We start from the raw sequence: 15,593 nt of genomic DNA, 5'->3' as shown, positions 1-15,593 counted from the left end.
CTGATGAAAAACCTATGACATTGGCCTTGAAAATGTTCAAGTACTCGGCCTCCACAGCTTACTGGATAAAGTGTTCCAAAAATTCACCGCTCTTTGGGCGAAGAAATTCTTCCTCAAATCCATCTTAAATGAGCATCCCCTATTCTGCGGCTATGCCCTCTGGTCCTACACTCTCCCATGAGTGGAAATATCCTCCCAACCCTGTCCAACCACCTAAGAATCTTCCATGTTTCTATCATATCACCTCTGAACTCCAAGAAATAAAGACCCAACATTCAGCTGTATTTCCGTGGAGGAGGTGGGAAGGTAGAGCCAGGAAATTTCCTGAGCCAACAGACATAACACCATTAGCCAGGCCTCTGTCTGCTATATTTTCGATCTGGCGTGGTGGGTTGGGTTGGAGTAGGGTCTGCTGCCTCCATGGAGGGTCCCAGATAGTAAGAGGTGAGCGGATGGTCACACAAGCAGGCTGGAATGCCCCCTTCAGTTTACTGGGGCATAAGGTCCTAAAATTATCCCCCTCCCCCCATACCTACTCCTTATGCACCTCCATGCCCCCTATATCCCCATTGCTCCCATACAACTTGAATGGCTCCCTCTCCACCTTAGGTCTCCCATGTATCTTCCGTAGCCACTCATCTAGTATCTACCATGTCAAGCCTCAGGATAGCTTTGAAATTACATTAACAAAAATAAATATCTAACGATCTAATAGAACGGACTTATTCAAACTACTTCACTCTGGGGGGGAAAAATAACCTTTTATCCATCAAAGCCTCTCAAAAAATGTAAATCTCATTGAGTGGTCAATTTATTATAAAAGCAAACATTTATCCACTTTCAACATCAAAGACAGATATTCCTTTAATAACTTCTTAAAACACTCAATCTTAATGTGAACACAAGTGCTTCTGGACCTTAAAATTCAGCCAAACATTCACAGCTATTAGAGCAAATCCAGGAAAATGTCAACAATGGGATTTGCCAAAACTGAAACACCAGATGGCCTTTTATTTTAAAGCTGCAACTGCTGTTTTATTTCCCTTTCAAATCAGATTGCCTATTAATTGATGTAATATTGCAAGTGCTTAGATTTTTTCAAACTGTCAAAAGCAGGGCCATTTTTTCAAAGCTAACAATTGCTGGACATTTAAATAGCAGTCCAAACCATGACAGGTCCTTTTCCAAGTGCAGTGGCAGATGGTATTTAACCTTGATAAGTGTGAGGTGATGCACTTTGGAAGAAGAAACAGGACAAGGGAGCATGTAATGAATGGCAAGACACAGGGCAGCTCAGAGGAAAAGATGGATCTCGGGGTATTTGTTTTCTTTAGAGCAGAGAAGGCTGGGGGGGGGGATATGATTGAGATTGTATAAGATTATGAGGGGTTTGGGCAGGGTAAATAGGAAGCAGCTGATCTATTTATTTGAGGGGTCAATCACATGTGGGCATAGCTTTAGGGTGAGGGGCAGGAGATTTGAGAATTCTTCTTTCACTCAGGAGGGTGGTGCGAATCTGGAATATGCTGCCTGGGAAGGTGGTGCGAATCTGGAATACGCTGCCTGGGAAGGTAGTGTGAGGCTGGAAACCTCACAACCTTTAAAAAGCACTTGAATGAACACTTGAAACATTCAAGAATATGGGAAAAGTGCTGCCTTTGCAGGACACAACTCTATAATTAATCACTGCGGTAAACCACAGCTAACTTACAATTAAACAGTTAACTCTAGAAACTGAAAGAACTTTTTTTTGTATTTCAAAGTGTGCCGCTGAAAGAATGCCAGAAAAGGTGAATTATTTTGATTCTCCACATATGACTGGGTATCCTCTGTGGTGCATTACCCTCCAATGTTCTGTGAACCACATCTCGTCACAGGCCCAACTCCATGAAAATAGCGGGGTATCCAAAATTGCCATCCCTACAATGGAGTAGGCAGGGGCAGGATTTGTTCAGTATGGGCTCGGTGCACATACTCTTATCCCGGTCTCATTAAAATCTCACACGAGGGTGGCATGGTGGCGCAGTGGTTAGCATTGCAGCTACTGCGCTGAGGACCTGGGTTCAATCCTGCCCCCTGGTCACATTCTGTGTGGGGATTGCACATTCTCTCAGTGTCTGCGTGGGTTTCACCCCCACAACCCAAAGATGTGCAGGTTAAGTGGATTGGTCACGCTAAATTGCACCTTAATTGGAAAAAAAAAATTGGGTACTCTAAATTAAAAAGAAAAATCCCACACATGGGTTTCGGGATTTGAGTTCCGCCCTCCATTTTTATAACCCTCTGTCGGCATTCCAGAATGGATGGAGCCATGAAAATTGGGCCTTTAACACCAGGATCCCAGCCAAGCTCATACAAAAACTCCAAAACCTAGGACTTGGCTCCTTCCTCTGCAACTGAATCCTCGATTTTCTGACCCATAGACCACAGTCAGTAAGGATAAATAACGACACCTCCTTCATCATAGTCCTCAATACCAGGGCCCCGCAAGCCCCTTACTTAGCCCCCTACTATACTCCCTGTACACACACGACTATGTGGCAAAATAAGTTTCAAACTCTAACAACAATCTGCTGATGACACGACCGCAGTGGGTCAGATCTCAAACAACAATAAGTCAGAGTACAGGAGGGAGATAGAGAACCTAGTGGCATGGTGTAACAATAACAATCTCTCCCTCAATGTTAGAAAAGTAAGGAGCTGGTGTCATTGACGTCAGGAAGTGAAGTGCCGTACACAGCCCTGTCTGCATCAATGGTGCCGAGATAAGAACATAAGAACTAGGAGCAGGAGTAGGCCATCTGGCCCCTCGAGCCTGCTCCGCCATTCAATTAGATCATGGCTGATCTTTTGTGAACTCAGCTCCACTTTCCGGCCCGAGCACCATAACCCTTAATCCCTTTATTCTTCAAAAAACTATCTATCTTTACCTTAAAGACATTTAATGAAGGTGCCTCAACTGCTTCACTGGGCAAGGAATTCCATAGATTCACAACCCTTTGGGTGAAGAAGTTCCTCCTAAACTCAGTCCTAAATCTACTTCCCCTTATTTTGAGGCTATGTCCCCTAGTTCTGCTGTCACCCGCCAGTGGAAACAACCTGCCCGCATCTATCCTATCTATTCCCTTCATAATTTTAAATGTTTCTATAAGATCCCCCTCATCCTTCTAAATTCCAACGAGTACAGTCCCAGTCTACTCAACCTCGCCTCATAATCCAACCCCTTCAGCTCTGGGATTAACCTAGTGAATCTCCTCTGCACACCCTCCAGCGCCAGTACGTCCTTTCTCAAGTAAGGAGACCAAAACTGAACACAATACTCCAGGTGTGGCCGCACTAACACCTTATACAATTGCAACATAACCTCCCTAGTCTTAAACTCCATCCCTCTAGCAATGAAGGACAAAATTCCATTTGCCTTCTTAATCACCTGTTGCACTTGTAAACCAACCTTCTGTGACTCATGCACTAGCACACCCAAGTCTCTCTGAACAGCGGCATGCTTTAATATTTTATCGTTTAAATAATAATCCCATTTGCTGTTATTCCTACCAAAATGGATAACCTCACATTTGTCAACATTGTATTCCATCTGCCAGACCCTAGCCCATTCACTTAACCTATCCAAATCCCTCTGCAGACTTCCAGTATCCTCTGCACTTTTCGCTTTACCACTCATCTTAGTGTCATCTGCAAACTTGGACACATTGCCCTTGGTCCCCAACTCCAAATCATCTATGTAAATTGTGAACAATTGTGGGCCCAACACGGATCCCTGAGGGACACCACTAGCTACTGATTGCCAACCAGAGAAACACCCATTTATCCCAAATCTTTGCTTTCTATTAATTAACCAATCCTCTATCCATGCTACTACTTTACCCTTAATGCCATGCATCTTTATCTTATGCAGCAACCTTTTGTGTGGCACCTTGTCAAAGGCTTTCTGGAAATCCAGATATACCACATCCATCGGCTCCCCGTTATCTACTGCACTGGTAATGTCCTCAAAAAATTCCACTAAATTAGTTAGGCATGACCTGCCTTTTACGAACCCATGCTGCGTCTGCCCAATGGGACAATTTCTATTCAGATGCCTCGCAATTTCTTCCTTGATGATAGATTCCAGCATCTTCCCTACTACCGAAGTTAAGCTCACTGGCCTATAATTTCCTGCTTTCTGCCTACCTCCTTTTTTAAACAGTGGCGTCACGTTTGCTAATTTCCAATCCACCGGGACCACCCCAGAGTCTAGTGAATTTCGGTAAATTATCACTAGTGCATCTGCAATTTCCCTAGCCATCTCTTTTAGCACTCTGGGATGCATTCCATCAGGGCCAGGAGACTTGTCTACCTTTAGCCCCATTAGCTTGCCCATCACTCCCTCCTTAGTGATAACAATCCTCTCAAGGTCCTCACCTGTCATAGCCTCATTTCTATCAGTCGCTGGCATGTTATTTGTGTCTTCCACTGTGAAGACCGACCCAAAAAACCTGTTCAGTTCCTCAGCCATTTCCTCATCTCCCATTATTAAAACTCCCTTCTCATCCTCTAAAGGACCAATATTTACCTTAGCCACTCTTTTTTGTCTTATATATTTGTAAAAACTTTTACTGTCTGTTTTTATATTCTGAGCAAGTTTACTCTCATACTCTATCTTACTCTTCTTTATAGCTTTTTTAGTAGCTTTCTGTTGCCCCCTAAAAGATTTCCCAGTCCTCTAATCTCCCAGCAATCTTTGCCACTTTATATGCTTTTTCCTTCAATTTGATACTCTCCCTTATTTCCTTAGATATCCATGGTCGATTTTCCCTCTTTCTTCCGTCCTTCCTTTTTGTTGGTATAAACCTTTGCTGAGCACTGTGAAAAATCGCTTGGAAGGTTCTCCACTGTTCCTCAACTGTTCCACCATAAAGTCTTAGCTCCCAGTCTACCTTAGCTAGTTCTTCTCTCATCCCCTTGTAATCTCCTTTGTTTAAACACAAAACACTAGTATTTGATTTTACTTTCTCACCCTCCAGCTGTATTTTAAATTCCACCATATTGTGATCGCTCCTTCCGAGAGGATCCCTAACTATGAGATGGATGACAACTTCAAATTCAAAGGTGTATACATTACCAACAATCTTTCCTGGTCCACCCACATCGACACTATGACCAAGAAAGCACAACAGAGCCTATTCTTCCTCAGGAAACTAAGGAAATTCAGCATGTCCACATTGATTCTTCCCAATTTTTACAGATGCCTCATAGAAAGCATTCTGGCTGCATCACAGCCTGGTATGGCAACTGCTCGGTCCAAGACCAGAAGATACTATAGAGAGTCGTGAACACAGCTCAATCCATCACGCAAACCCAGCTCCTATCCATTAACTCTATCTACACCTCCTGCTGCCTTGGGAAAGTGTGCAGCATAATCGAAGGCCCCCACCCACCAGGTTATTCTCTCTTCCAACTTATTCCATTGGGCAGGAGATACAAAAGTCGGAGAACATGCACTAACAGATTCAAAAACAGCTTCTTCCCCGCTGTTACCAGACTCCTGAATGACCCTCTTTGAACTGAACTGATGTCTCCATTCATCTTCTCCATTGTGAGCACTACACTGCATATGCTTCATCCAATGTCTACGTATTTACATTGTGTATTTCTCATATGTCCTATGTTTTTCATATATGGAATGATCTGCTTGGACAGTACGCAGAACAATACATAGATACATAGAAGATAGGAGCAGGAGGTGGCCCTTTGGCCCTTCAAACCTGCTCCGCCATTTATCACGGTCGTAGATGATCATCCAACTCAATAGCCTAATCCTGCTTTCTCTCCAGAGCCTTTGATCCCATTCGCCCCAAGTATAATACCTAGTCGCCTCTTGAATATATTCAATGTTTTAGCATCAACTGCTTCCTGTGGTAATGAATTCCATAGGCTCACCACTCTTTGGGTGAAGAAATGTCTCCTCATCTCTGTCCTTTTCACTGTACCTCAGTGCACGTGACAATAAATCTAAATCTAATTGCTCATTAACTCTGCCTCTCTCCATCGATGTTGCTCAACTTGCTGAGTGCTCTCAGCACTTTCTGTTTTTAAAAAATCTATCAAAGATCTACAATAAAATATCGTTGTAAATGAACCAACATCAAATCTTACAAATTTGCTCAATTGTAATTTGCTTTGAAATTTTTACATTGAGAACCAAAATAGGTCATGGGTATATCTGACAAAAAGACAAGAGAATACAATTATATTATACATACTGAAATCTTTAATTCTATAGCTTCAAAATATAAGTGGGTGACGTTCAGATTTTTAAATAAACTGAATATTAAATATGATGCGAGTGTTGGTGGATGCTCTGTTGTTAAATGATTACATTTTTATTTTGTTTAGCTGCTCCAATGATTCCAACATACTTTGACCCAAGTCAATTTATTGCTGTTGAAGTTCAACCACTTTTCATATTTGGGCAGCACGGTAGCATTGTGGATAGCACAATCGCTTCACAGCTCCAGGGTCTCAGGTTCGAGTCCGGCTTGGGTCACTGTCTGTGCGGAGTCTGCACATCCTCCCCGTGTGTGCGTGGGTTTCCTCCGGGTGCTCCGGTTTCCTCCCAGTCACAAAGATGTGCAGATTAGGTGGATTGGCCATGATAAATTGCCCTTAGTGTCCAAAATTGCCCTTAGTGTTGGGTGGGGTTACTGGGTTATGGGGATAGGGTGGAGGTGTTGACCTTGGGTAGGGTGCACTTTCAAAGAGCCGGTGCAGACTCGATGGGCCGAATGGCCTCCTTCTGCACTGTAAATTCTATGATCTATGATAATTCTATGATCTATATCCCAACAATACTTTAATTATAGTTAATTAAACATTATCTAATTGTTGTTAAATCACGATCTCATTGCTGTTAAATCATGGAAATCATGAAAATATGCTGTGTTATGTATAAACTAATGCTTTGTGATAGCACTTCTTCTGCTTCCACCTTGATGCAAACCAGATCGTTTAATCTGACTCTCAATATTAACAGCAACTATACTTTCAACCCCAAGTTTAACATTAGACAAACCTACACAAGTGTTGACACCAACCACTTCAATGATAAACTGTTATGCTTCTGCATTTTGCCAATGCTCTGTGAATATATAATGGTCATGTATGGAATATTAAACTAGGTAATGCTGAGACATATAAACTAGGAAATTGCAAATTTGATCTGCGACTGTTATGGAATTATTTGGCCTGAGGCTGATTCACAGCATCAATAGTGCTTTTGGTCTGAACATCTCCTTAGTAGTTCCCGGCAGGAATAAAAAAAATACAATGCAGAAGTATTATCATCCATTCTTTAAAATAGTATTGCATACCCTGGCACTTACCCTGGCACAGGTCCACCCCTGTCAAGATTATAAATTTGTCTTGGGTTGAGGAGATATTGAAATTTTCGGAGAACTCTGTCAAAAAGAGCATTACAGAAATTATTCTTAATTTACAAGAAATTAGGCATTTTGCACGCAAACTGTATTGCAATTTATACGTTTCATCCCACTTACAACACCCTTTGTAAAATAAAAGCAAAATACTGCAGATATTGGAAATCTGAAATAAAAACAGAAAATGCTGGAAAAACATGGCAGCATCTGTGGTGTGAGAAACACTTTAATTTGTGTTGGACTTGAAACGTTGAGCATAGTTCACACGGACAATTTCTATGTCCAGTTTCAGGTACGATCAACAGGGTCTTTCTTGGAGGCTGCAATGCTAAGAAACATCTCGCTACTCAATGGCACTTTGCATTTTTTGGCCTCAGGAAAATTCTCTCCGCCGCAGCCATACTTAGAGCGACCTCCTGCTGATGAGATTAGGGACGCCATTTTGACCGGTAGCCCCGAAACCCATCCTTCTCTCCCCTCCGCCCCGTTTTCGACCTCACTCCCCCAGCTTTGGGGATGCCCCAAGGAACACTCCCTCATCTCCCACTACTCTAATGGCACCTGGGCCCAATCCCTGGCAGTGTCAACCTGGCATCTTGGCACCCTGGCACTGCCAGCCTGGCATCATGGCAGTGCCCCTGCCATCCTGGCTGTGCCACTTGGACACTCAGGCAGTGCTCAGGTGGCATTGCCAGTTCCAAGGTGCCCAAGTGCCAGAGGGAGACCCAGGGTACCACCCTTCCATGACCACCGGTGGGATTTCTAATGGCCTGGGAGACTGCAGGTGCCGGCGGAACAGTACCCTGGCAAGGTCTCCCAGTCATGGCCGTTCAGTCCCAGGAGCCGGGAGAATCCGTTGAATTTTGTTGAATCTCACAAGACGCTTTGAGCATCGCATCGTGAGAGGCCTCTCACAAAATTCAACGGCCTCGTATCTACACCAAGTCAGACACGACGAGGCCACTGAATCACGCCCATTAATTCTGCTTCTCTCTCTACAGATGCTGCCAGACCCAAGTTTTCTTTCTGTTTTTACAACACCAACTGCTATTTATACAGCATCTATAGAATATTAAGTCCCCAGGCACTATATAGAAGCAGCATTAAAAAATTAATTTGGCACCAAATCACATGTTAGAGCAGATGTCCAAAATAGGTTTTGTGGAGCATTTCAAAGGAGGAAAGATACAGTGATGCAGGGAGATTCAGGGAGGTAATTCCAGAATTTAGGACCTGGACAACTGAAGGCTCAACCGTCAATGTCAGAGTCACAAAGACACAGGAGGAGGCCAATCAACCCATCAAATCTCTGCTAGCTCTCTGTTCAGTAATCCAGTCAGTCCCATTTCCCAGGTCATTCCCCACTGCCCTTCATTATTTTGCACAAGAGCCCATCCAATTTTCTTTTGAAGTTACTAATCTTAAAACAGTTCTAAATTGTAACCACTCACTACGATTTTTAAAAAATCTTCATTTTCTCACTGCATCACTTGCCCAAAGCTTTAGATCTGCACACCCTAGTCCTTGTACGGTCAGCTAATGAGAACAGCTTTCCATTGACCGTCTCTAATCCTGTCATAACCTTGTACACTTTCATTGGATTCCCCCCTCAAACCCTCTTGCTCCAAGGAGTGTGATCTCAACCTTAACTAACCTCGAGGCTAAATTGCCTCATCCCTGGAACTATTCTGGTAAACCTCCTCTGCCTCCTCGCAAGAACCGCACATCCTTCCTAAAGTGCGGTGATCAGAACTCATAATACACGAGTTGTAGCTATCAAAGCTTTATAAAGGTTCAGCACAACACCCGGTTTTGGACTCAATACTTCTATTTGTGTCCACGATCCAACATATTTTATTGAAGGCATTTTAAATATATACATAATCACAAAAGTACAAAAGCCAACCGCAGCAAAGATAACAAAACAGCTCCCTCCCCGCATCCCCCCAATAACAGCCCCATTCATCTTGTTGCCACCCAGATGCCCGCCTCCCTTTTCCAACTTACCGTCGACCCCCCCAACAAAAAATCACAACCCCCCCCACCCCTAACGACTTAATACCCCTTAAAGAAGTCGATAAACAGCTTCTACCTCAAGGTGAACCTCTCCTCTGCGCCTCGAATGGTGAATTTAATTTTTTTCCAGATACAGGAACTCTGCCAAATCGCTTACCCATACCTCCGTCTTCGGCAGCTCCAAGTCCCGACAACACAACAAAATCCGTCTCCAGATTATCAGGGAGGCAAAGGCCAAGATGTCGGCCTCTCTCCTGACCTGAACTCCCAGATCCCCTGACACTCCAAATATTGTAAGAAGTCTTACAACACCAGGTTAAAGTCCAAAACCTGTTGGACTTTAACCTGGTGTTGTAAGACTTCTTACTGTGCTCACTCCAGTCCAACGCCGGCATCTCCACATCACTCCAAATATTGCCACCTCTGGATTTGGAGCTATCTCTACCCCCAAAATCTTTGACACTACATCGGAAAATCCCTTCCAAAACCACCTTGGACATACCCAAAACATATGTACATGGCCCCCACCCCCCTCCCCCAGCTCCCTACCGCACCCCCCCAGAAAGAGCTAACTCATGCTGGACACCATCATATTTCATAGAATGTACAGTGCAGAAGGAGGCCATTCGGCCCATCGAGTCTGCACCGGCTCTTGGAAAGAGCACCCTACCCAAGGTTAACACCTCCACCCCATCCCCACAACCCAGCAATCCCAATCAACACTAAGGGCAATTTTGGACATTAAGGGCCATTATCATGGCCAATCCACCTAACCTGCACATCTTTGGAATGTGGGAGGAAACCGGAGCACCCGGAGGAAACACACGCACACACAGGGAGGATGTGCAGACTCCGCACAGACAGTGACCCAAGCCGGAATCGAACCTGGGACCCTGGAGCTGTGAAGTGATTGTGCTATCCACAATGCTACCATGTTGCCCAAATATGGGCTCTATGCACCCCCTTAAATTGAATAAGATGTACCCTGGCACACAATGAGGTTGCATCACACTACACAGAGCTTCACTCCACACCCCAGCCCCCAACGCCCCTCCCAACTCCTTCTCCCACTTGCACCTAATTTCCTCCATGGAAGCGCTCTCCCTCTTCATCAGCTCCCCTTACGTGTCTGCAACCGTGCCCTCCCCAATTTCATCCTCGGACAGAAGTTTATCCTGCAGCACTGGGGGTGGCTGCGTTGGAAAGGACGACAACACCTTCTTATTAAAGTCCCTAACCTGCAGGTACCTGAACCTATTCCCCTTTGGTAACTGGTATGTCTCCTCGAGCTCATCCAGGTCTTCAAATGTTTCCCCAACAAACAGATGCCTGAAGTACTCTATCCCCACCTGTTGCCACCCCGGAACCTCACATCCAACCTCGCCGACCCAAACCAATGAATATTGCAAATGGGCGCCCACAGCAACATGCCTTCCAATCCAAAGTGCAGGAAACACTGGTTCCAAACCCTCAGTGCTGATGTCACCATCAGACTTTAGCTGACCGAACCAGCGACAACGGATGGGGTGATCACTCTCCAAGAACACCCTCCTCACCTGCGGAGCCTTCCCCACCCACGCAAACCTCAAAATAATCCCATTCACCTTCCTAAAAAATGACTTGGAAATAAAAATCGGAAGGTTCTGAAATAGAAACAAAAACTTTGGCAGTACAGTCATCTTCACCGTCTGCACCTGCCCCACCAAAGACAATAAGAAGTCTTACAACACCAGGTTAACGTCCAACATGTTTGTTTCAAACACTAGCTTTCCTAGCACGGCTCCTTCCTCAGGTGAAGAGGTATGTTCCAGAAACATATATATAGACAAATTCAAAGATGCCAGATGATGCTTAGAATGCGAGCATTTGCAGGTAATTAAGTCTTTACAGAGCCAGAGAGAAGGGTTACCCCAGGTTAAAGAGGTGTGAATTGTCTCAAGCCAGGACACTTGGTAGGATTTCGCAAGCCCAGGCCAGATGGTGGGGGATGAATGTAATGCAACATGAATCCCAGGTCCCGGTTGAGGCCGTACTCGTGTGTGCGTAACTTGGCTATACGTTTCTGCTCGGCGATTCTGCGTTGTCGCGCGTCCTGAAGGCTGCCTTGGAGAACGCTTACCCGGAGATCAGAGGCAGAATGCCCTTGATTGCTAAAGTGTTCCCTGACTAGAAAGGAACATTCCTGCCTGGTGATTATCGCGGGATGTCCGTTCATTCGTTGTCGCAGCGTCTGCATGGTCTCGCCAATATACCACGCTTCGGGACATCCTTTCCTGCAGCGTATGAGGTAGACAACGTTAGCCGAGTCACACGAGTATGTGCCGCGTACCTGGTGGGTGGTGTTCTTACGTGTAACGGTGGTATCCATGTTGATGATCTGGCACATCTTGCAGAGATTGCCATGAGAGGGTTGTGTGGTGTCGTGGTCGCTGTTCTGAAGGCTGGGTAGTTTGCTGCAAACAATGGTTTGTTTGAGGTTGCGTGGTTGTTTGAAGGCAAGTAGTGGGGGTGTGGGGATGACATTGGCAAGATGTTCATCTTCAATGATGATGTGTTGAAGGCTGCAAAGATGATGTCATAGTTTCTCCCCTCCGGGAAAGTACTGGACGACGAAGGGTACTCTGTCGGTTGTGTCCTGTGTTTGTCTTCTGAGGAGGTTGGTATGGTTTTTTGCTGTGGCGCGTTGGAACTGTCGATCAATGAGTCGAGCGTCATATCCCGTTTGTACGAGGACATCTTTCAGCGTCTGTAGATGTCTGTTACGCTCCTCGTCTGAAAAGATCCTGTGTATACGGATGGCTTGTCCATAGGGGATGGCTTCTTTAATAAGTTTAGGGTGGAAGCTGGAGAAGTGGAGAATCGAGAGGTTATCCATGGGCTTGCAGTAAAGCGAAGTGCTGAGGTGACTGTCCTTGATGGAGACAAGTGTGTCCAAGAATGCGACTGATTTTGGAGAGTAGTCCATGGTGAGACTGATGGTGGGTGGAACTTATTGATTTTATCGTTTAATTGTTTCAGTGATTCTTCGCCGTGGGTCCAAAGGAAAAATATGTCATCGATGTATCTGGTGTATAAGGTCCTGTGCGGTGAGGAAGTCTTCCGTATTGATCAAGGCGTATTGAGGTGTGAATCTGGCCCCCATGGCTGTTCCGTGCGTCTGGATGAATCACTGAAACGACTACACGATGACAGCAATAAGTTCCCATCCAACTAGTAGGGGCCCCAGCTTCAACCCAAACTTCTTATAAAACTTGACTGGGAACCCATCTGGCCTCAGGGCCTTCCTCACCTGCATCACCCCCACACAATCCATCACCTCTCTCGGCCCAATCAGGGCCCCCAATCTGTGCACCTTCACTTCCTCCACCCTCGGGAATTCCAATCCATCGAAAAACCGCCTCATCCCTCTATCCCCTACCAGAGGCTCAGAGTTATACAACCTCCGATAAAAGACTTCATAAACCCTATTTACCGCCTCCGACTCTAATGCCACCGTGCCCCTCTAGTGACTCAGCCTTCCAATTTCTCTTGCCGACAGCTGCTTCCTCAACTGATGTGCAAGCATCCTACTCGCTTTCTCCCCGTACTCATAAATGGCCACTCTGGCTCTGCGCAATTGTTCCACCGCCTTTCCAATGGACAGTGTAGCCATTTAAGATGGACACCAGTGAATACAAAATGGAAGACTGCAAAGAGTGCAGGGAAAAACGGACATGGTCAAAAGCAAACAGCTTGCAGAAGCATTAAGCATTGGGACAATTGCAGAAACCAGTTTCCCGACAGCTGCAGAGTTCAGGCAGCGCTGTAAATGGGAAAGCCATTTACATAGTAATGAGGTGATACCGGGACAGTCTCGGGCACAATAGATACACTCAAGCATCAATCGATACTTTCAATAGCGAAGCAGACACGATAGAGCCAGCGAAGCCAGGACAATGAGTCCTATGAACCGCCCCAGCCATCAAGGAACAGCCCTAGGATAGGGGGGTTCAAATCATATCGATTGGGAAAAGGCCCAATTGATCCCCAGCAGGTGATGAAGCCCGCCCCAAGGGGCACGGACCCCCGGGGACCTATAAAAGAGAGGTTCCGCACATGGTTCAGTCTCCTGTCTCCGGCCTCCGACTCCAGAATCCTGTCTTTTACACCAGCCGTCGAGCAGCAGCCATCGATAAGTAAGTGCCAAACGACGATCGCTACTTGACCCAGGCATTACTTATACCCTTGCCGACCAATAGTGACTCGAAGTTGCAGACCAGAACGGAACGAAGGCCTTGTTCCCTGACCTTGCCTGTTCCTTCTTAGATAAGTATTAGTCGTTTAATGGTAGAAGTAAGTTAGTCTTTAGCGTGTGCATGAGTGTTATTATAATTGTTTTATAATAAACTCTAATTGTTTTGGACTTACTAATCGGTGTATAGCTTTATTGCTTTGAACTTGACCTTGATACTTGTGACGGTGTCTTTTACGGCACCTGGCGACTCCAGGGCATAGAAAGAGAAACAGAGCCAAGTGAGTGTTAAGCACACTTACTCAGAACGAGCAACAACATCAGCCCAAACTCCATCTGGAGCCTCTGCCTCTCCTTTAGTGAAGCCTCCTCAGGTGCCACTGAATATCTCAGTTCCACCCTCAAGAATGTCCTCCACCAGCCTCAGCGTATCAGCTTGCTCCGTGCTTTCCCTATGAGCCCAAGATATAAATTCCCCACATGGGGAACCCCGTAGCATGGTGGTTAGCATAAATGCTTCACAGCTCCAGGGTCCCAGGTTCGATTCCCGGCTGGGTCACCGTCTGTGCGGAGTCTGCACGTCCTCCCCGTGTGTGCGTGGGTTCCCTCCGGGTGCTCCGGTTTCCTCCCACAGTCCAAAGATGTGCGGGTTAGGTGGATTGGCCATGCTAAATTGCCCGTAGTGTCCTAAAAAGTAAGGTGGGGGGGGGGGGTTATTGGGTTACGGGTATAGGGTGGATACGTGGGTTTGAGTAGGGTGATCATGGCTCGGCACAACATCGAGGGCCGAAGGGCCTGTTCTGTGCTGTACTGTTCTATGTTCTATAACACCACTTTCAGCGCCTCCCTCAGCGTGGAGGCAGAAACCTCCCACTTATTATTCAGTTTCACATAATTTCGGATGGCCACCCTCACCCTCTCGCAAACCCCCTTGTCTGCCAAAAATCCACATCCAACCTCCACTGTGGCTGCTGAACCTCCCTCTGCACCACCCGCAAATCCTTCCAATGTGGCGCATGATTGGAGACGACAATTGCTGAATACTCTGATCCAACCACCCTCGCCAATAAATCCTTGTCTAAAACAAAGAAATCAGTTCGGCAGTGCACACGGTGCACATGCAGTGAGTTTGAAAACTCCTTCGCCCTCGGCCTCTCAACCCTCATAGGTTCTCCCCCCCCCCCCCCCAAATACTTTCCCAAAACCCTGCCAGCTCCTTCACTGTATCCGAAACCTTCAGGGACCTAGTGAACGACCAGTCCAACCTAGGATCCAGACCGTATTCAATCCCACCCCCACGTCACAATCAGTCAGTACATGTCCAGGTCTGGAATCTCTCCTAGAACCCACCTCAAAAAGTCCACTGTAGGAGCGTTTTCAAGAGCTGTGTATTGAGTCAGCTTCCACGTGGGGTTATTCCCTGTGACTCAACTCAGTACAGAGAAGAAAAAACACATCGACAACCTGAACGAGATGGCTATTTAATCAAGCTTGTTATGTGTACACGGAGAACAGACCTGGATTTCTGCCAAAATCTGTTCTGCTGATCAAAGGCCAGAACATAGGGCGGTATTCTCCGCTAAGGCCAAAAATCACGGAGGCCGTCGTGAACTCAGCTGTGGTTCACGACGTCCTCGGGGCCCGCTCCCACCCGGGGGGCTAAGAGCGGGCCCCCGTCGTTCCCAGCCGCGACCTCGGCCACCACGAATGATGCACGAACGGCGCTTTTCATGATGTCATCTGCGCATGCGCGGGTTGCCGGTTCCAACCCGCGCATGCGCGGATTACATCACCGCACAGACGGCACGAACCCGCGCATGCGCGGTGCCGTCTTTCTCCACCACCGCCTGGCAAGACGTGGTGGCTTGATCTTGCTGGGCGGCGGAGGGGAAAGAGTGCGTCCATTTTGGACG

At 46.2% G+C, this 15,593-nt stretch overlaps 1 protein-coding gene across 4 annotated transcripts in view; it reads right to left on the bottom strand.

Moving 5' to 3' along the window:
- LOC119961672 (diacylglycerol kinase beta) overlaps positions 1-15,593 on the bottom strand; it is a 797,376-nt gene that overhangs the window by 338,866 nt on the left and 442,917 nt on the right. For all 4 annotated transcript variants that reach the window (XM_038788967.1, XM_038788974.1, XM_038788981.1 and 1 more), the window contains one exon: positions 7,380-7,454. In XM_038788967.1, the coding sequence (XP_038644895.1) occupies positions 7,380-7,454 (75 nt within the window). The remainder of the gene's footprint in view (positions 1-7,379; positions 7,455-15,593) is intronic.

Source organism: Scyliorhinus canicula, chromosome 2, assembly GCF_902713615.1.
Source record: "Scyliorhinus canicula chromosome 2, sScyCan1.1, whole genome shotgun sequence".
NCBI classification, from domain to species: domain Eukaryota; kingdom Metazoa; phylum Chordata; class Chondrichthyes; order Carcharhiniformes; family Scyliorhinidae; genus Scyliorhinus; species Scyliorhinus canicula.
Note: the sequence above shows the minus strand (reverse complement) of the source record. Positions and strands in the feature narration are given on the sequence as shown.